At 31.9% G+C, this 22125-nt stretch overlaps 1 protein-coding gene across 2 annotated transcripts; it reads left to right on the top strand.

Moving 5' to 3' along the window:
* The first annotated feature begins 9541 nt into the window (after window positions 1-9541).
* LOC145063171 (uncharacterized) lies at window positions 9542-12387 on the top strand. Of its 2 annotated transcripts, none has more exons than XM_079010755.1 (7): window positions 9542-9690; window positions 10190-10520; window positions 11108-11201; window positions 11294-11415; window positions 11613-11762; window positions 11845-11937; window positions 12094-12387. In XM_079010755.1, exons 2-7 carry the CDS (start codon window positions 10206-10208, stop codon window positions 12151-12153), a joined length of 834 nt encoding a protein of 277 aa, XP_078866881.1. In that variant the 5' UTR covers window positions 9542-9690; window positions 10190-10205; the 3' UTR covers window positions 12154-12387. The 2 variants fall into 2 exon arrangements, with proteins under 2 accessions (XP_078866881.1, XP_078866882.1); XM_079010756.1 differs by having other exon boundaries at window positions 9564-9690; window positions 10225-10520.
* The last annotated feature ends 9738 nt before the right edge of the window (window positions 12388-22125 follow it).

The following is a 22125-nucleotide window of genomic DNA, read 5'->3' as shown; positions in this document are numbered from 1 at the left end:
CTTCAAATTTTGTAAAACTGACACTATTTTTTAGGGCACTCACAAATGCGCGCCCTCTATCGGCGAGTGTCATTGTTTGCGCGTCATCAAAGGCCAGTTTTCTAGTAGTGAGTGTAGAAACTGGCTCACTTGATTTACTGCAAAAGACAAGTCAGACTTGGTAATAGTTAAGTATTGAAGGGCTCCAACTAGTGAACGATAGAGCGTGGGATCCGAGAATGGAGTGCCGGTTGTGACCAAGTAGTCGGTAGTGGACAATGGTGTGGTGACGGGTTTGGCCTCGAGTAACCGGCTCGAATAAGAATATCATGCGCATATTTGGCTTGGGTTAGAAAAAGACCATCATCCGTATATGTAACCTCAAGACCAAGAAAATAATTTAACTGACCCAGATCTTTAGTGGCAAATTCATTGTTTAAGCGTGCAATGAAAGTGCTAATGAGAGATGGGTTGTTACCAGTGAGGATGATGTCGTCAACATAGACAAGTAGATAAAGCAAAGTGGCGTCTCTGTGAAAGATGAATAATGAGGTGTCAGCTCGACTACAACTGAACCCAAGACTGAGAAGGAAGGTGCTAAGGCGGTGAAACCATGCACGGGGTGCCTGTTTGAGGCCATAAAGAGCCTTGCGGGGACGACACACATGTAAGGGAAACTTTTCATCTATAAATCCGAGAGGCTGCTCCATGAACACCGTATCTGAGAGTTGACCATTCAAGAATGCATTTTTGACATCAAGTTGGTGAAGAGGCCAATTTTGCATGACAGCAAGAGAAAGGACAATTCGAACAGTGGAAGCCTTGACCACCGGACTGAAGGTATGTGAATAGTCAATGCCGGGTACTTAAGTGAAGCCTTGAGCAATGAGGCGTGCTTTGTACCTGTCAATGGTGCCATCAGAATGAAACTTGGTACGAAAAATCCATTTGGAGCCAACAATATTGGTGTTGTGAGGACGAGGAACGAGCTCCCATGTTTCATTAGAATGTAATGCAGCCATTTCTTCTTCCATAGCCATTAACCATTGTGGATTCTTGGCCGCAGACTTGAATCCTTTAGGAACTGAGGTAGTGAGTAAGGCTTGAAAGAGAGTTGTTGTGCCAAGAGATGCAAAATCTGCTCTATATTTTGGTTTAATAATACCAGCCTTGCCCCGAGTAATCATAGGATGAGTGGCTGGTGGAGGTGAGGGTGGTGGTGACGGAGAAGGTGTAGTCGGTGGTGTGACTGGTGGCGTAACTGGAGGTGTGACAGCAGGGGACTGTTGCGGCGTCTCGGGTGGTGAAGTGGGAACCTCCAGCGGTGGCTGAGCAGTGGAATTGGCTAAGATAGGAGCAGACATAGAGCAGGAGCTACAAGGCTCCGGATCTGTAGCAGAAAGCACCTCGGCAGGAGGCTGGGGAGATGCGGTTGTGGCTGCTGAAGTTGAGAGTGATGGCAGTCCTTCATCAAATGTTGAGATGAAAAGTTTATCTAGATCCGATGCAACTATGGAGCATGAAAAAGGAAAAATATGGTCGTCGAATTGAGCATTGCGGGTGGTGTAAATTCGATTTGTTGTAGGATTAAGACAACGATACCCTTTGTAGGCGGAATTATAACCAATGAAAATGCACGGTGCACTTCTCGGAGCCAATTTGTGTGGTGAGTAGTCGCGTAAATAGGGAAACACATGACAACCGAAAGTTTTAAAAATTTCATAGTTTGGCACCGTGCGATATAAGAGCTGAAATGGACTTTGATTGTTGAGGAGCTTGGTTGGAAGACGATTGATGATGAAAACCGCGGATGTAAATGCATCAACCCAAAGAGAACCTGGGGCGTGTGCATGAAATAACATGGCAAGACCGGTTTTTGTGATGTGGCGGTGTTTACGTTCGGCTCTACCGTTTTGTTGCGGGGTATAAGGACAAGACACCCGCTGATGTATTCCTTTTTTGGCAAAAATATCTTTGACACGATGATTAAGAAACTCTGTGCCCCCGTCGGTTTGAAAGTTTTTAACTTTGCAAGAAAATTGCGTTTGCACATATGTGAGAAAAGTGTCAAGGATTTGGGCAAAGTCGGATTTTTTTTCTTTAACGGATAGAACCAAGTGAACCTGGAGAAATCATCAATAAAAGCTGCATAATAGAGATATCCATTTGTAGATTCAATGGGGGGGGGGGGGGGGACCCCATAAGTCACAGTGAACAAGATCAAGCACATGTAATGAACGTTTCAAGTTATCATCAAACGGTAATATTTTACTTTTAGCAAGTTGGCAAGGTGAGCAAAGGCCCGGTTTGAGGGAAACAGTAGTAAGAGATTAAGAACCCAATTTTTCCAATAACGTAACAATGTCAAAAGCTACATGTCCTAATCTACTATGCCAAATTTCAAAGGAAGCACTAGTCCTCTTATTTTTTAACACAGCTAAAAACACCTTATTTCCTTGCTCAAGAATCTAAAGCCCCTCTTCACATCTACCTCTTGCTATTATATCCTTGGTGCTTCGATTCTGAATAGCAAAATATGTATTAGAAAATAAGATATCTACCGGAGAATCATGAGTTAACTTGCTAATGGAAAGCAGATTCTTGGTAATATAGGGCACCACTAGCACATCTAAAAGGGTAAGGTTATGGGAAATATGAGATGTACCAGTACCAGAGATGTTTAATAAATTACCATTGCCAACAGCAACATGATCGTTGCCTGTGTAGGAAGAGGAACTGTCCAAATTTGAGGCTGAATTTGTCATACGTGTCGAAGCCCCAGAGTCTACATACCAATCAGAATTTGTGTTGCACTTTGACTGGAATTCATGAGCCAAATTAGCATCAACTGTTCCTCCTTTTGCATATGACGAGAGGTCTGGACAAGAAGACGCATAGTGTCCGTTGGTCCTACACAATTGGCAGTGAGGAGGGCGGCGGCCACCACACCCTCTGCCACCTCCACCTCTAGAAGTTTTTCCACTACGTCCTCTATAGTTGTAGTTGGTGGGATTGCGAGGAGCTGTAGTAGTATTGGCTGTAAAAGCAACTAGAGTAGTGGCAACATTACTGTGAATTGAAGCCATGAAAATTTCGTGGCTCTCTGCATAGGATAACAGGTTGCGGAAGGAGGGGGTAGGCTTGACAGCCCGCTGGGATGTGGAGAAAGTCTCGAACCCAGACCCAAGTCCACAAAGGAACCAGTGGGCCTTATCAGTCTCTTCAACTGGATGGCCCACAGCAGACAATTGATCACAGACTCCCTTGAATTTTCGGCCAAACTCTGATACGGAGGAGGATCCTTTCTGCATTTGCCTAAGTAAATCTCGCAGAGTTTGAACCCTCTCCATGGAATCGTGACTATAAGCTTGCTCCAAAGCTTGCCAAATTGCGTGTGAAGTAGAAAGATTTAGCGTCTCTGTCATGGCCTCCTCAGATAGGGAGGATCGGATAATCAAAAGAGTCCGTTGATCTGCATCAATCCAAGATTGATGGGCGGGATTTGCGGCAGATTTACCATTGGTTTGAATGGTAGCAGGTGGGCATGGATTTGCACCATCGACATGCTCAAGAAGACGCTGATAGGATAAAAGGGGTTTGATTTGATTCTTCCAAATTAGGTAATTGGAAGAGGTAAGCTTTATTGTGAGCAGATGCAAAATTGTGGCAAGGGGAAGTTCTGAGGAAGACGACGCCATGGAGGGAGGAAGACGACAAGCAAGATTTGAGGTAAGATTAGGTTTTTACGCAACCCACTCTGATACCATATGAGGATTTAATCTCTGATTGTATTTCATGTAAATCAGGTACAATATATACACGTACATATATAACAGCTAGCCCTATAACAAAGGAATTTAAATAATACAAATACAATCTTATCTAAACTTAAATTTTATCGCTATCGCTAATACATGTAACTTAGTGATTGAGACGTCGAAGAAACTTGGAGATTTAAGAAGGTGACATCTATGTAGTGGACTAGCGGTATGCTTAGCTTATGTTATGATATGATGCTTATTATCTTCTTTTAAACTTAATAATGATAAATCTTTTGAAAAGATACTATAAGACCGTTTTCCACAAAAATGATATATATATATATATATATATATATATATATATATATATATATTTATAAAATGAATTTCAAATGAATATATATTGATAAATTGAATATTGGTGTTTTAATTTGAATTTCATAAGAAAATAGTAAGAAATTTGAAAATTCAATGATATTTATAATAGCTACACGTTTATTTAAATACAATGATTCATTCAAAAAAGAAGATCAATCATAACCTTTCTTTAGGTGATTTATGTAAACATGTTTTTTTGGAAAAAGATCCGTAATAAAATAAACACGAAAAGTAGATATAGGTCAGTTTTTTTTATTTACTCCCTCCGTCCCAATATTATTGTTCACAGACACAAAACACACAGATTAAGAAAATCATTAATTACCACTAACTTTATATAATAAAATGACAATTTTGTCTTTACTTTGCATTTAATGTTCCATTAAATGCTTAGTTTGTTAAGTAATAATGAGGGGGTATTTTGGTAAAAATGTTATTTATTTTTAGAAGTAGACTATTATTTTGGGACAAACCAAAAAGGAAAGATGAACTATAATTTTGGGACGGAGGGAGTATTATTTAGGAAGTGATATTTTTATTTAATAGGTTGATTCCTTCACTTGAAATATATGTTTACTAATCTGGACGATAACTGCAAATATATTGTACCTCATGTGGATGAATGAATTTATTTAGAAATATCAACTTCCATTTTTTTTTATCTCTCTGATCATTAAATGATTCAATGCTAAGAAAAAAAGATTTTTGAATCCTTTGATCATTTAATAAATTTGGGGATATATATATATATATATATATATATTTTAGAAAAAAAAGAAGATTATTGAATCCTTTGATCATTTAATAAATTTAGGGATATGTAATATTGTTTTTAGAAAAAAAAAGATTTTATAACATGTGTCATATAAGTATTCATAAAAAAACATTAACTATCCAAAATCTCGACACAATTAAATATTATGAAATACATTAATTATAAAATATATTTTTCATAATTAATGCATCTCATATTTATATACTAATATTTTTTTTATAATTATGTCGTTCTAACTTATAACTAATGGTTAGGGTATATATTAGAAAATATAAAAAAAACTTTAATAATCTTAAACTACAAATCGACAAAAATAATGAATATAAAATATTTGGTAAATTAACCTATTTTTTATTTAAATCTTATTTATTTGCCTAGTTTTGATTGACAGATTTTATTTAAAGAGAAATTAAATATTTTTTTTTCTTTTCTATGTATGATAAAATTAATAATCATACTTTAATAAATGAAAATTTGTTTTCTCATTTGTCACACACTCATTTAATTCGTCAAATGTTATTTCGTGGTTATTTTGAATTAATTTTTACTCCACATCTCATTTTATAGTTTTTCTATTTTATTAAATTTCACATAGTATTTAAATGCAGTAATAAATGCATATTAATTTCCTTAATGAATTTTCCTTTTAATTTCAAAATTATTAAATTAAAACTTTAATAATTTCTTTTATTTATTTATCTAAACTATTTTTTTAGTTTAAAGAAAAAAACTTTAATTTTTATAATTCAATATTTTTCTCATTATTTTTATAAATTCAAAATTCTCAAATATTTAGAATTTTATATTTAATTTTTTTATAAATAAACTCATTTAATAATATACGAGCCAGTACGTATTTGAATACACTTTTATTAGAAATGGATATTTTCGATTTAATCCCTCACATCAAAGCTTGGATTTTTCTCAAGGCGCCTGATTTATCTACAGATTTTTCTAATCCATCCACAGAAAATAAAAGTTTATGGACAAATATACCCTCAGTTTAATTTCTAGGTATTTAATTAAGAGACAAAAAAGCCCATATGTTTGGAAACTCTAAAAAAACATATGACGGCGTTGTTTCTTCAACTTTCGTTCCTTCCCTTGGCAACGTTATTTCAGCCAAAACTTTTTCATCCGGCGCTGTTACTTCACCGACTTCTTCTTCAACCCATTCTCAACCGGTAACTCTAAAATTGATGTTTGATTTAATTCTGTCAAAATATTTACCATGACTATTGATTTTGATTTTGTTTTGCCACAAACGAATTATGATTGTATCTTTACTCGACTTTAATTGTTATCTTTCATCTCAAAGCAATTAAACCATTATTACATTCACAGTTTACGTAAGTTCATGAGAGTGCATGAAACATTAATAATTTAATATTCACTTTGATTTTTATATAAAGTCATGTTGCAATATTTAATTAATTATCATGACAAACCATGTTACATCTTCCTGTGTGAACAGAATCTAGAATTTTAATTGAGAAAATTAGGATAATCATATATAGGAGTAATTATCAGTTGAGTTAAGTTAAAATGATAAATTGATTCTTTTATATGTTAAAACCAATATGTTAAAATGATAAATGGATTCTTGAATAAACAAAAGGGTTATATGTTTGATTCTTGGAGGTAATTGTTGGTTGTGATAAAATTGATTAACAGGTGGGAATGGATTCATCAAGTCCTATGATGCAAAATGAAGAACTCTTTTTAGCTAACTCTAAATTTGAATCATATGATGAATTATTAAAGAGTGTACGAGATTTCTATTACAGTAAAGGATATGGGGTATCTATTCGAGATTCAAGCAAAGACAAATATGTCACGTTGCAATGTGATTGAGGCGGTTCCTATCGAGATAGATTGTGTATTGGAGATAAAAGAAAGAAGAACACTGGATCTCGTTTGATTAAATGCCCTTTCCAGATTGCAGGTAAAAAGGGAAATGATGGTGTTTGGGTACTTAAGGCAAAAAACTTGACTCACAATCATGAACCGGCTATAAATGTCTCTGGTCATCCATCATTCCGTCGATTATCACCGGAGGACGTACAAAGTGTCAAAAACATGAAGCTTTCTGGCATACCCCAAGGCAAATTCTTTCTTCTTTACGTCAGAAAAATCAAAACCTTCCGGCAGTCTCTCGAACCATATACAACTTGAAGGCAAAAATCCGCAAGGACAACTTGAATAACCGATTAATGGTTAGTGCCTTATTTGAAGAGTTTGAAAAAGAAGGATTTGTTTATGATTATTTACATAATCCACTAGGGCATATAATCCATTTGTTCATTGCACATCCTTTGTCGATTAAACTTGCCAAAGTCTTCTCAAATATCTTTGTAATGGATTGCACATACAAAACAAACAAATATAACATGCCTCTCCTTGATATCATTGGGGTTTCATGCTTTAATACCTCTTTTTATTCTGGGTTTGTTTTTCTGGAGAGAGAGGATGAAGATAGTTATATTTGGGCATTAAGCGTGTTTAAGAAGACCCTCGAAAATCGTTGGCATTAATGAATGCCATAAAGATGGTATTTCCGAACACGACAAACCTTTTGTGTATTTGGCATATTGAAAAGAATGTGTTGGCAAATTGCAAGAAACATTTCACAAATACATAAGAGTTTGACATATTTATGTCAAATTGAAATAATGTAGCATATTCAACAACAACAGCAATTTTTGAGCAGAATTGAGGTGAATTTGAGTTGCTTTATCAAACAAAGCAAGTTGCAATTGAGTATATAAAAAATACATGGTTGCCCTGGAAAGAAAAGTTTGTTAGTGCTTGGACTGAAAATTATTTTCATTTTGGAAAGCGTTCATCTTCAAGGGCCGAAGGTGCTCATTCCAAGCTTAAATCGTATCTACAAGTATCTATGGGTGGGTTTCAAGGTGTTACAGAAAAGATTTGTCTTGCAATCAGACATGAATTCAATGAGATTAAAGTGAAACTCGCAAATAAGAAAATCAAAGTTCTTCTTAAGTGTGACACACCTGATTTTAGAGAGCTTTTGTATAATGTATCTCATTTTGCATTAAAGGAGATACATATACAATATCAAAAAGTAAAAAAAAGATAATGTTTACAAAGATATATAATTTTACATTATTGCACGACATTAAGTTTTACATTAACCTTTAATAACTATTTTTGTTTTTTAGGTACAATGGCTCCTTACACTGGCCATTTTATGGCAACATGGGTCTTCCTTGCGCTCATAAGATACAACATTTGAAGGGAATGAAACTTTCATTAGATCTCATTCATCCACATTGGAGGATTGATACATTGTGCCTGGATTCAGAAGATGATTCACATAATGATGGTGTTAACAAATTTGATGAGTTGCTTATTGAGTTGTCTTCAAGATACCAAATGTGGCCTTTAAGTAAGAAAGAATTTGCTACTTCCATGATTAATAAGCTTTTGACTGAATCTGATACGTTGTTTGAGCCCATGATCCGTCGACCGAAGGGTAGACCTCCAAAATCAAAAAAGAAAAAAGGAATAAGTTCTACCACACGAGACCCTTCAAGATTTGAGCTTGTTGAATCATCTCAAACACCAAAAACTTCGAGTTCTACCGGTGTCTTTCGAATTAACAATGAAGTATATGATAATATTAGTTATATAAATAATGAAAACAACTTGTTTGATTTAAATGCATATCCAACCTTTTCAAGTGATGATATGACATATGAGTAGTTTGAAAATTTGATATGTATTAATTTGAATATTTGATACGTATTAGTTTGAATATTTGATTGTTATTTGCTAGCATTATTTTTATGTTATATTTTTTTTATATTAAATTTTTCATTGTGTAGTAGTGTTATAATTAATATGTATAAACTTTTAATTAAAAATTGAGTTAGTGATGTGAACCGTGAACAATAGGTAACGAAGAAATAAATAAATTAAATATTAAAATAAATGGTATAAAACTCTAGATAAATATTAAAATAATTGTTTTTTTTAATATTTATAAATTAATAAATGATGTATAACTGTGGTGGGGAATGCATCCGTTTAGAATTTCTAAAAATAGGCTATTTATCTTTAACATCTAAAATTTAATATAATTGTCCACATATTATTCCTTCCTTGGATTGATAAAAAAAACTCAGTGGATGAATCATCCCCCTTTTCTCAAAGATGGATTCCTCAAGCTCAGTATTTCACCTCTTTTGAAGCCTACTTTAACCTTGTTCCCGAGTTCCACTTTAGCAGAAAAATGGGAGGATACAGAGGGAAAGTGAGGGGTGTCGAAGGAAAATCGTGTTCCCGAGTTTCATTAATGGAAGGAAAGTGAGGGGAGGGGAAGGATTTTAGAGTCATATTTTGCTTCCAAATTTTCCTCCCAAATTGGGCGGATTTGGGAAGAAAGTGAGGGGAAGGAAAATTTTAAGTTTTATTTTTTTTTTCCTCCTAAGTCGGGAACACAAAAACTAAAAATTTTCTTTTTCTTTCCTTTCATTTCCTTCGAACTGGGGAACAGGGAACACAGAACAATTAATATTTTTCTTCACCTCCCTTTCTTTATTTCTGTCAAAATTTTCCTATCCTTCCCTTTAATGAATTTACATAAAAACTCGGAACAACAACAAGTACTGTTTAACACCCATTTCTATCGAAAAATCATACTATAATATAAGGCCCCACATGAACAATAAACATCTGTTACCACAAATCTTTGATTCAAATTATTCAAAACCTTCGTAGATGGTCGAAGCGTCTCGTCGCAAACTATCGATATACCCGAAATTTTTTCAGGTAAATGATTGATTCGGTACCTTCTTGCTCACTGTTTTATATGGATTTTACACATAGTTAGACACTGTGGTGTCGGTTTGTTGTTCATTTAACTGATAAATCGGATGAAAGTCGCTGTTGTTATTGATGAGATTCGTTGATGAACATACTGATCTTGTTTTGAGTTGGGCATCATTTTATTAGTGGAATTGCATGGTATTTGATTTGTATTTAGCTTACTATTGAGTAATACAAGTATTAGAAATGTTGACAATAGATGGGCCTGTTAGGGATCCTATCATCGAGAGAGAATTAGGGATGGTAACTTCACGTTCACACCCCTTTTAATTGGTATAAGAAGAGATATGGTAATTGCTTATTACTACAAATTCTATGAGTTTATGGTCATAGATTTGAATTATTACTACATAGATGATTGGTGGATTGTGAGCATCCATAAAAGAACATAAGTGATAAGTGTTTGTATCAATTGGTGGCTAACACCATCTACAATATTTAGATTCTTGGGTTGAAGGATGTTCTTGGGTCATACAGATGGGCTGCCAAGAGTGGGGTCTTCAAAGGAATTACCTCTTGCTGACCCTGTGTCTGAACTGGATGGTGGGGATGATGTATCATGGGAGATACTATATTCTGCCTCTTTTGAAGAATTTGCTTCAAGCATTGTAATGTATGACACTATTATATGGATTTCCATATCACTTATCTTGGTTTTAGCTTGGGGAGTTGGCGTCATCATGCTGCTCTATCTTCCCATGAGATGTTATGTGCTCTCAAAAGACATATCTTCACGACAACTCTATGTTACTCCTTCTGAAGTAGTTTACAAGGTACTTTGAAAAGTTACACTCCAAATTTCAGATTTTCATCTTAATGCAAAAAATAACCACGCCCTTTCATTCCTTGTTTCATTTCTTTCTATTACAACATTGTACTTTGAAGTAGTTTACAACGAGCTTTCATGGATTTGTTTATTATAGCATCCTACTTTCATTTATTCCTATTAAGCATTTTACTTTGAAGTAGTATACAACGTGTTTTAATTGATTTGTTTAGTATAACATCCTACTTTCATTATGCTGATTTGTTTATTATTGAATTCTACTTTCATCCAAATACAATGCAATTTTCACTGCTGCAATTGGGTATACTTTTCTTAGTATAATAAATTTATTTATAATATCCTAACAATAAGAAATTTTGAAAGTACAATACTATAACCTAGTAGATTTCTCAAAGTACGTTGTCTTATTAAGAAAGCAATTAAAAGTACAAAGATGTGATCGAAAATAATGAAATCCGGATGCTATAATATCCAAAAAAAAGTAAGTTGCTCTGTTTTTGCACGTAAGCCTTTGATTTATATGGAGGGTAGATAGATAGATGTTAAGGAGAGTTTTGGTTTTAATTTTTAAAGGTGTCAAGACCATCATTTATACCTTTTTGGGGGGTTGTAAATTCTGAAAGGTGTATACCTCTTGCTCGAGCAATAGATATCATTATTGAACAAGGTATGTATTAGTATTACATCACCCTAAACTCTCATCTCATCTCACTTGTTTTATGACTTATTCAACATGGCAATTATGTAATTTCTTACTAGGTTGCTTGCAAGCCATGTTTGGAATCCATACCTTTAGACTCGAAAGTGTAGCACAAGGGAAAGCTGCTTATGTTGATGAATTACAAATTCAAGGTGTTTCTAATCCTCAACTTTTAAGAAAGGTAAATGCTTTTTTTCTCATTAAGTGGCTGAATAGGTAGCATGATGTCTGTCTTGGCAAGAGAGAGAGAGAGAGAGAGAGAGAGAGAGAGAGAGAGAGAGAGAGAGATTAAATGGCCATTTTACCCTTACTTTTCTGAAAAAAGTAATTTCACGCTACATATCATTTTAAAAGTTGAATTAATGCCATGGTTTTTAGGTGATAGTAAAAGAAGCTTCAAAGGTTATACAAATACAACAAGATGGTGGTACTGGTAGGAGTTGGAGACATGGTAGTGAACCACAAATGAGATCCAGATCTTTTACAGACGGATCAAATGTTTTAAGATCAGCATCAAGAAATTGGAAGGTAATCAATCCACTAATTATGTAATTTTATAGTCTTTAAAAACCAATTAATATTTTTTTTTTTTTTTTTTGCCACTTGGAAGAATTCACCTCGACCTCCTCTACAAGAACAGAGAGGGTTGAATCGTACAGATGTCATAATAAACAAAATGGACCAACTCAGCAAATCCATCAAGGTACCTTTTTTTTTTTTTTTTTTTTTTTTTTTTTTATTTACGCTTCTAAAGAAAATAGTAATAATAAATAGTATATTTGTACACAAATAAATGACTTGAAACAAAAACAAATTTGGTAATGTTATTGTTGGTTTTTTTTTGGCTCTAAATTACCAGAAACTGGAGGGGATTGTAGAAAAAACTCAAGCTACCGATGTTTATGAAAGCAGCAGGTAGGCAGGCGAAAGATTGGAGAAATAGAAAACGGGTTTCTTGTGAATTCAAGGGCTCGGATTTTTTGGAAGTGTTGGTAGAGCGTAGAATTAAACCTGATGATGTATGATTCATTTACAATGAAATAAAAGAATTAGATCTATTGGGAAAAAGGGAGTCTCTTTGTTTTACTTTGATGATGTATAATTCTACATTTTATTTAATTAGATGGTTTATAATTAGATCTATTTGAATCAATGCTTTCAGAATTTATTTCTTTATAAATATGTATTTACGGTTCATTCAATTCCTCAATCATTTATCATATTTTTCTTTGCTTGTGAGAACTCATTCTTCAAAGCCATAATCGAATTGCTTACACTTTTAAATATCTCTATTATAAATAATCTAAGTTTTTCACTCGAATGTGTATCTATATATCTATATCTATCTAATATAATAAAGATCAAAATACTCTTAACTATATTCATTTAAAACCTACAGAAATTTTCAACTTCTTTTTTAGTTAACTAGGTGAATTCCCACACATTGCACAGGTTAGAATTTTGTTGTTAAAATATTGAAAATTTATATATTTAAAATGATTATGCTATTGACATTAATTTTAACATAATAGTTTTTCCACTAATTTTATATATAAAATCTCAACTATTTTGAACAATATCATTCAATGGTTTCTATTGTTACTTGCTCATAAATAAAATTAAATACAATTATCGATTTAGTTCTATTTTTAACAATTATTATGATCGATTAATTTAAGTTTTTACTTATGCGGTCATCTTTTAATTTCGATTATAATGTTTATTTAAAATATCATTTATTTTAGGAAATATTATGTAATTTATAATTTGATGTAATTATTATTTACATTTATTGTTCATTAATTTTAAAATCATTTATCATAAGTTAAAAAAGACTTTCTAAGAACCACTAATTATTATTAAATCGTTACACATATACTATAATTAAGTGATCAAATAGACAATTTGCATTTTAAAAGAGACTTGCATATACCTAATATAATTTACATTAAACACAGGGGTGGAGCATGACCATTATGATTAGGGGGGCCGAAACCAAAACATCAAAAAGAAATTTATATAAACAATTTTTTGTACCGATTTACAAACCCTTCAAGAGTATATTGTTTATTTATGTTGATGCGCAATAATACATAACAATATTAATTAACAAAAGTTTTCAACCTTTATATATTCTAAACGTATATTTATAATTTCATAACAAATTGTTTTATTTATTTGCTTTTGTACATTGACAACCAGTTTTGATGATAAAAAGAAAACACAATTGTTAATACAACATATGTATATATACACATTTGACTTTATCCGTTTCACTTTCTAACCAATAAATTGTAATAGATGTTAATGATTTTTTATTGTTTACAGAAATCTTATATACACTTAATAATTACCGGAATGAGTTGATTTTTTTTATAATAAAGTAATACATGCCTCTTTAAGTGTTTTGCAACTTTAAGTCTAGACTTTTGTTTTTAAGTGTTTTGCAGCTTTAAGTCTAGACTTTTGTATTTTTAGTCTTTTCATGTAGAAATACGAGATATACCCACTTTTACAATCTTATTTAATAACTGTGAGAGATAGAAAGATATTAAGAGGGAAGAGATAACTTACAACTTCTGATAGAGAGGAGACGAGAGAGAAATTCAAGCGGCAGCAAGCATAGTTTCAAGATTAGTAATCTAGTGAACACTAGATGAGAGAAAGCTCACGAAGAAAGAAAGAAATATGGCGACCGGTGGAGAGGAAGCAGAGAGAGCGCATGGAGAAAGAAAGGTCAAGAGATGAACTTTCCAATGACTGTGTTATTCTTCGGGTAGGTTTCAGAAATTCTTTTCCGATGGTACCAATTATTTTTTAAGGTTTACTGATTTATTTAAACTCAAAGCTTGAGTTAATTGTAAACTAGATACGATTATGGTTTTTTGTAGAGTTTAACATTTACATAGTTGAAAGAAGGATTGTTTTGCTTTGTTATGATTTTCTGATATATTTGTAATTTTGTTAATGAGTTATATTGTCTTCGGATTTGGTTGATAACTTTCCAAAAAAAAAATAATAATAACTTATCTATAGACGCATGTAAAGCTTAAAATCAAGGGGGCCATTAGTTATTTTGATGAATTTTTATTGTTAAATAACCATATATGTACCTCTTCTAACCCTTAAACCCAGGGGGGCCATGTCCCCTCTGGCCCCTAAGAGCATCCGCCACTGATTAACGATTCAACCACAACATACAACGATTGTATTAAAAAAATATTAAAACCAATAAAAATATAAAAAAAAAAATAGTATATAACAAACTTACAAATTAAAAGTTTTAATATGATAACAATGGCTTGAGAAATGGTTAAAAGACCTCAAACCAACACAAACCTTTAAGCTTGTTTTATTTGTGAATTTTGTATTTATATCTACTCAAAAAATTGTCACTTTTACAGTAGACTATTCATTAAATGTTTATTAAACATATATATAAGTTATAGAACATTTTAGTGTTTAATCATTACTAAGAGATTTTTGAGTGATATTAAACACTTATAAATCATATAAAAGGAATATATATATATATATATATATATATATATATATATATATATATATATATATATATATCAACATGCAATTAATGTATAGAAACAATATTATTCCAAGAAATATTCACGTTGCAATAACCTTGTTTTTTCAACTATTCATACTTAAATCACAAATCTCATCAAACACATAAATTTTTTGGTGCGCAAAACCTACTTATTTACTATTAATATAGCTACAATGGGTATAAATTAGAGGAAAATAAAAAGTCATCACCAATCTTTAAATATTATTAAAAGAGAAACCTTATGACATCATCTAAAACAAGTTGGACCCTTGATTGTGTTTTCTTTATAGGTTTTACACCCTTAGATCAATTTGTTTACGTCACCTTGATCAAACAAGAAGTCAACCCGTTATATTAGGAAATTAAATATAGAAATTGAATGAAAATGATACTTGAATTTTTTCCAAACTTACAACTACAAAATTGGTTCCTTATTAATGTAAACCTTAAATTTAGGCTCTATTTCCATTCAAAATTGATTTCCAAATTATATTATATGTTGAAATCTCGGAAACTATTAATTTCAAATTTCAAAAGTTTCGGATATTTTTATGAACCAATACACTTTTAAGCATGATATCTTTTATTTTAAGTTTAAATGAGATTTCAATTGATTACCTGCTAATTTTCATCATATTGACTTGTATATATATTTCAAACCTTTTTAATAATCGATCTACACAAACATTATGTCATAATTCCCACATAGAAAACAAGATTTCTAAATATTATTAAAAAAGAAACCTTATGACATCATCTAAAACAATCTGGATCGTTGATTGTGTTTTCTTTATATGTTTTACACCCTTAGATCAATTTGCTTACGTCACCTTAATCAAACAAGAAGTCAATCCGTTATATTAGGAAATTAAATGTAGGAATTGAATGAAAATGATACTTGAATTCTTTCCAAACTTAGGGGCTGTTTGATTTGCTCTTACCGGGTCCGGTCAGAGCTGACTGCTGACTCGGTCAGCAATCAGACCGTTTGATAATCTAAAAATTTGGCTGACTCGGTCAGCTATTGCTGACCAACACCCTGACTCGGTCCACCAAATTTTTGTTGCTGACCCAAAAGAAAAATACCGCTGCCCTTGCGCCTTAAAAGAAAAAACACCAACAAAATCAAGAGTGCATCTGAGTTCCGTTTCTCACCTCTGCATCTGCGCTTTGTTCCACAGAACACACCGACGACGCCTCATCATCCTTTGCCGACGACACCCACTGACACCTAATCCTCCTTCCCCACAACCGCGGACGTCGCCTCCTCTTCCATCCATACCCATCGCAGCGGACACAGCAGCAGAGAGACAAGGAAGAGCACAGCCTTCATCGCTCTCTGTAGTCTTTTTTCTCTCAGGTCCGATAAATCAAACTTCTTGGTCGTTTTTTCTTTGTCAACCTTTACAGGTTGCAATTGTTTTTTTTTCTCCACAGCTTTCAATCGATTTTGATTTCTTATTTGCTTGCTTTTGTTATATGATTTGCTTTCAATCGATTTCTCCACATCTTTCATTTGATTTTTTTTATCTGATTTACTATATATCGTGTCCATAGACATGGAAGAAATCAGTTGTGTGTATGCTTGTTCCTTAGACATGGTAGAAATTAGACTTTGGTAAAGTAAGAAACACACCAGCAAGACTGCAACAAAAACGATCAAGAAATTGTTTATTTGTTTGAAAGAAAGTGTAGTCTTCTTGAAGCATTGAATCAGAAGGAAGGTGAGATTGATATGTTAAGAGAAAGTATTAAATTTTTTTTTGCTATCTTGATAAACTTACAAAACAGATACAATGGAAATAAAGAAGAAGTAGAAGCGATTGAGCATATGATTCTTGAATTCCAGGATAAAATTCAAGATCTCATGACAATGGCATCTAATGTTAATGACGTCACGTCTCGTGTTCATGAATTTCTGTGTGACATGAAGAAATAAGGTCTGAGATAATTGTAAAGGACTGTTTGTGTTGCACGTATGTCATATGAGAATATTGATGTAAACAATGACTGGTTTGAATGTAGAAAAGAACTTGAATCTTCATAACATTTGTATCATTTGTGTATATATTTTTCTTTTAATCTTCATATTCTTGAGATTATTACATAAATGGAGTTAATTAATAATATAGTGTGGTTAAACAGGTTTTGTTGGTGGTTTAGTGTTGGTTTAATGTTTTTATCAAAAAAAAATGTAATGTTATACATTAAATGGTAAATCATAAATGAATTGTTTTAAAAAAAATATTTTTTGAGGGTAATATAGTCATTTTACATAGTCAGTCAGATTCAAAATCAAACAACAAGTTTTAGTCAGAAGTTAACTCAATCAAAACTTCTAACCCAGTAAGCTTCTAACTCAGTCAGCTCTAACCCAGTTAGCAGCTATCAAACAACCCTTACAACTACAAAATTGGTTCCTTATTAATGTAAACCTTAAATTTAGGCTCTATTTCCATTCAAAATTGCTTTCCAAATACATTATATGTTGAAATCTCGGAAACTATTAATTTCAAATTTCAAAAGTTTCGGATATTTTTATGAACCAATATACTTTTCAAACATGATATCTTCTATTTTAAGTTTAAATGAGATTTCAATTGATTGCCTGCTAATTTTCATCATATTGACTTGTATATATATTTCAAACCTTTTTAATAATCGATTTACACAAACATTATGTCATAATTCCCACGTAGAAAACAAATGCAAAAAAACTTCAACCTTCCCATCAGTCTGATTAGTCGAATAAATGTATATATTTCTTTCTTAAATCGTTTTAATCTGTAAGTTTGATATTGTTTTCGAAATTATATGTTTTTACTCATTCGTATGGTTCTTTGTCAAATATTTATAATTTGGATGTATAATGTTGTTTTTGAAAAAAAAATTGATGTTGTGTTTGGTTCTTGGTTCCATCTTTTTAATCGGTAACTATGATCCTATTTTCGAAAACAGTAAACTCAATGTTAAAATTGGATGTTATATATAATGAAATTATGATGTTACATGTGTGTGTATACCTTTGTAAAAAATCAATAGACAAGACAAGAGATGACATGACATAATATAACAGACGGGTTGTACAAAAGACATGAACGCCCCCATTAGAAAGTTTTTTTATGTCTCCGGTAGTAACAAAATAAGAATAAAATAAAAACTAATAGCTAGGCTGTTAACTTAGGAAATCATAAAAGTTTTATGAAACAGTGAAACAAGGTCCAAAAACTACAACCTGATTCTTTTAGGGACCAAAACCAAAAAAATCAACTAAACACAGGGACCAAATATGTAAATCACTAAAAATAAATGAAAAAACTTTTGTTTATACTGATCCCCCCCCCCCCCCCATTTTGAGGTCATGGTAGTAGATTGAGCTTCATCACTTCTGCCCCTAATTTGCTCTTTGCTTTATAGTAAGAAATGTTCTTTACTACTGCTGGATCATTTCTTACACGTTCAGGATCCATTGATATAATCTCTATTGTATTTCAAATTCAATAACAAAATTGTAATTAATTAATTTCTCATTGAAGTTAATAAATTATAAATTTATCTCACTACTGCTCATCCAAGTTTTCTCATTGCTATAGCATCACAAAGTTGATCATATCGCATATTTTTCTAAATAAGAAACACTAATATCAACAAAAGAAGCTATTTAATTTCGTAATAAAGTTGAATTAAAAAATAAGTAAATAAATAAATAAGAAATAGAAGAACCTTGTATTACCACCATATTTTATGTTTGACATCATCACCATATTTAAATCCTCCCATAATTTGAGGCATTGTGATTAACCAAAATGCAACAATGTTTGGATCTTTCATGCTATCAATAATATGCTGAAACGCAAAAGTAGATGTTTTGAAGTGAGATAATTGTTACAAAAGGAAAATGGGTAGATTCGTAATTGGCATTTACCTCATAAGGGTTTTTTGTTTTTTTCATTATGTTGTAAGCTTTGCATGGAGGCTTGATAATTTGCAAAGTAAATAAAACTAAAGGGGTGTTTCTTTTTTCCTTCATTAAACTCTATAGTGAATGACTATATGGATAAAGTGTTCTATACATAAAGATTGTAGATAAAGATGGAAAATAAAACGCAATGGATTATGAGAAATCACAAAAAAATAAGAACCAAACCTAGGAACCAACATCGAATAAAAACCCTACTTTCTTTACTTCAAAAAAAATTAACATACCTGCACATACTCAAAACCGTAGAAAGAATTTCACAAAAAAAATGTTATTTCATAAACAAAGGAGCCTGAAAAAAATGGTGGTAAATCGAAGAAGGCATATCAAAATCAACAAACAAAACGAAGATATAAACATAAATGATGGACCTGATAAATGATTTCTGTCATATTATCCCTAAAATAAAAAAGAAGTCATCAATGAATCTTAACATTGTCGATGATAGTGACAATAAGTTAGATTAAGGAAAAAAAAGATCTGATATTAGAGATGAAGTGGAGGGAGATGATTAGCTTCGTTGCAGATTTATTGGTTATAGTTTCTTTATATTTAATATTGGGGGGGGGGGGGGGGGGGTTATGTGGTTCATTTTGAAGGAACATAAATAAGTTGCTATTTTTTGAAATAAACAGTTATATTTCGCAATATAGCCATAAAATAACAATGTATTTTGAAAGTACATTGTTAAATGTTGGATTATACTTATGTATGGTTGGTACTTATATGTGATAAATAAGGTCATGGAACTAATAAAACAAAAAATGTTGTCTATAAAGAGGTCTTTTAACGTTATATATATTTACCTATTTTAGTGTAATTTCTACACATTTCAGTGATACCAATAACCCTACTTTTTTATAATTATTTTGTAATATCTATATAAATTTGCATTTTATTTATGTATTCCCCGCGTTTAACGCGGGTCATAATCTAGTTAATAACTATAAGCTAAAAAAAATTGAGTTGTAGTAATTAGTTACTTTAAATTTGAAATCATAAGTACACATAAAGTAGAAAACTATTGAATTGTAGTGGAAGTTTCAAATCAATTTGGTACAAGTAAATTTGCCTATGTTATATGATAGACTATGCGAATATCCACACGTTACACAAAATAAAATTATATATTTAACCTTTTAGTGATAATATGCCTTTGAAAATATATTTTTTTTTGCTTATATTAACTAAAAAATAATTATGATTAAATTTAGACATTTAGTTAATGTAAACATTATAATTAATTTGAACAATACATAATATAACACTTACTAAAATCGAATCTTTTAATGTCATCTACTCACTCTTTACATGTGTATACAATTAGTTACTAAAATCGAATCTTTTAATGTCATCTACTCACTCTTTACATGTCTATACAATTAGTTACTAAAATCGAATCTTTTAATGTCATTTAATTACTAAAATCGAATCTTTGGAATTGTAGGTTGGCTTCCTCCGTATGGTGCAAGGTGATTGTGTGGGTAGATGTTGAACAGCCTATGTGTGGAAATTTTTGATTGGATTGATGATAGTCGACTTTAACCGGCTAAAAGATTTATTATAGTTGTTGGGTTGTGGGTTCTTTGGCGATTTCAGAATGAATATTTTTTATTTTTGAGATAAGCTTCTGATATATCAAGTGATGTTTGATAGTATAATTGATTATTCGAATTTGTGGTTTGTTAGTAGGAATACCCAATTTGGATGCTTCTTAACCTTGTGCCACATGTGGGGAAATTTTCCCTAGAAACCCCTATGGGGGCCGAGTTTGCCCTGTAAAGGAGCTCGTTGAAATATACGAGTAGGCTTCTGTTTAATCATTTGTCGTTTAAAAAAAAGTAGGAATACTAACATTAGCGCTAGTTGGAGCAATTGGCTCTAAAATCCTTTATTTGCCAATTCTATGTAATTTGTTTTAGCCACCGACTAATTTCAAAAAAGTTTAAGCTGTTAATAAAAATCCATAACATAGATAAGCCAAATTTTAGAAACCTAACACATGCACGAAATCAATTAGGGTGCTATCAACGACACTTGAAAAAATATAACATAATGACATAACAGTAAGACTAAGAGTCTCTTTAGTTAGATAGAATTAAATGAATGGATGAGGTGATGAAGTTTATCGTTATTATTATTCCATTTAAATGTGTGGATGCTTTGTGTCGAAGGATTAAGTAATAACACATATTGTTTGTTATGCATGAAAAAACGAATGAAATTAAATAATAATGAAATATATATCATTTAACAAGCTAGATTACATTCAAGACTATTTATGGAACAAACAAAGAGAATAAAGAATTCAAAATTTATTTGGATCAACAATGCATTGTTTTCATCATCTTATCATTAGGATAGTAAGTAGGAGTAATATAAAATTAATGAAATAATAAATAAAATATACAATGAATTTAACTAAACCACATTAAAGAAACCCAAAAAATAACATTATTTAATTGGTTGCAACTTTTGTTTGAAGAGAAGGAACTCATGGCCTAACGATTGGGGTCCCAAAACCAAGAAAAACTTGTTGAGATAATGGCTAATATGGAAGAATGTTTTTTGTCCCATATTTGTAGAAGGTTGAAATGTTAAGTAGTCTCAAACCTATAAAAAGGAGTTAATTCGGTGTCAAAGTGCTCTGATCAAATTCACTTTTTGTAGTTGCTTCTTTGTTTTTCTTCTCTTACATACTTAGAGTGTAGAATGGTGTTTGTAAAATCATTGGAGAATGTATGTGTAGGTAGGGGGCTTGAGAGATTAGTCTATGTGAGTGTAACGATCAACATACACTCATTCGTTTTAGAGGCTAGTCATTTTTACTTGATTTGGTAGTTTTCTATGCAAAACAAGTCCAGTAAGACAAATAGGGTTTTTATTGCAAAAGTTAAAGTATAGTTAGTCAATTGTATGGGGTCTCCCTAACAGCAGTTCCTCTTATTATAAAAAAACGTTAGATCTAACAGTTGTATGGGGTCTTTCTAACAGTAGTTCCCCGCTAATTCCTTTTTGGTATTATTCTCCAACCCCCTTTACTTAAGTTGTGAAAGCCTTGCTTCCATGTTTTGCTTCTCAATTAATACGGCCTAAAAAAATAACTCAAAATTAAAATCAAAAAATATAATCCTAAAAATATGATTTTTAAACTTAATCATGATTACCTGAAGGGTATATTCTTTTTCTTCACATAAATATCTAATCTTATTATAATCATATGATAGTTCATTCACAATTTTCTTTTTTGATCTCCACATATTTTTTTTAATGTCTTCATTTCTTTTTGCATGTTCATTTCTTTCTTTTGTTTCTCATTTAATTCTTCTGATAGAGCTAAATTACCA

Source organism: Lactuca serriola, chromosome 7, assembly GCF_051521515.1.
Source record: "Lactuca serriola cultivar US96UC23 chromosome 7, Lser_US96UC23_V15, whole genome shotgun sequence".
NCBI lineage: Eukaryota > Viridiplantae > Streptophyta > Magnoliopsida > Asterales > Asteraceae > Lactuca > Lactuca serriola.
This window is presented reverse-complemented; position numbering and strand designations above follow the sequence as displayed.

What these genes read in the sequence shown, in the direction of transcription:
- LOC145063171 (XM_079010755.1), top strand. Translation starts at nt 10,206, where the DNA reads ATGTTCTTGGGTCATACAGATGGGCTGCCAAGAGTGGGGTCTTCAAAG. An exon ending in ATCCTCAACTTTTAAGAAAG is followed by an intron (nt 11,416 to 11,612) that starts GTAAATGCTTTT and finishes CATGGTTTTTAG; the next exon opens with GTGATAGTAAAAGAAGCTTC. An exon ending in CAGCATCAAGAAATTGGAAG is followed by an intron (nt 11,763 to 11,844) that starts GTAATCAATCCA and finishes GCCACTTGGAAG; the next exon opens with AATTCACCTCGACCTCCTCT.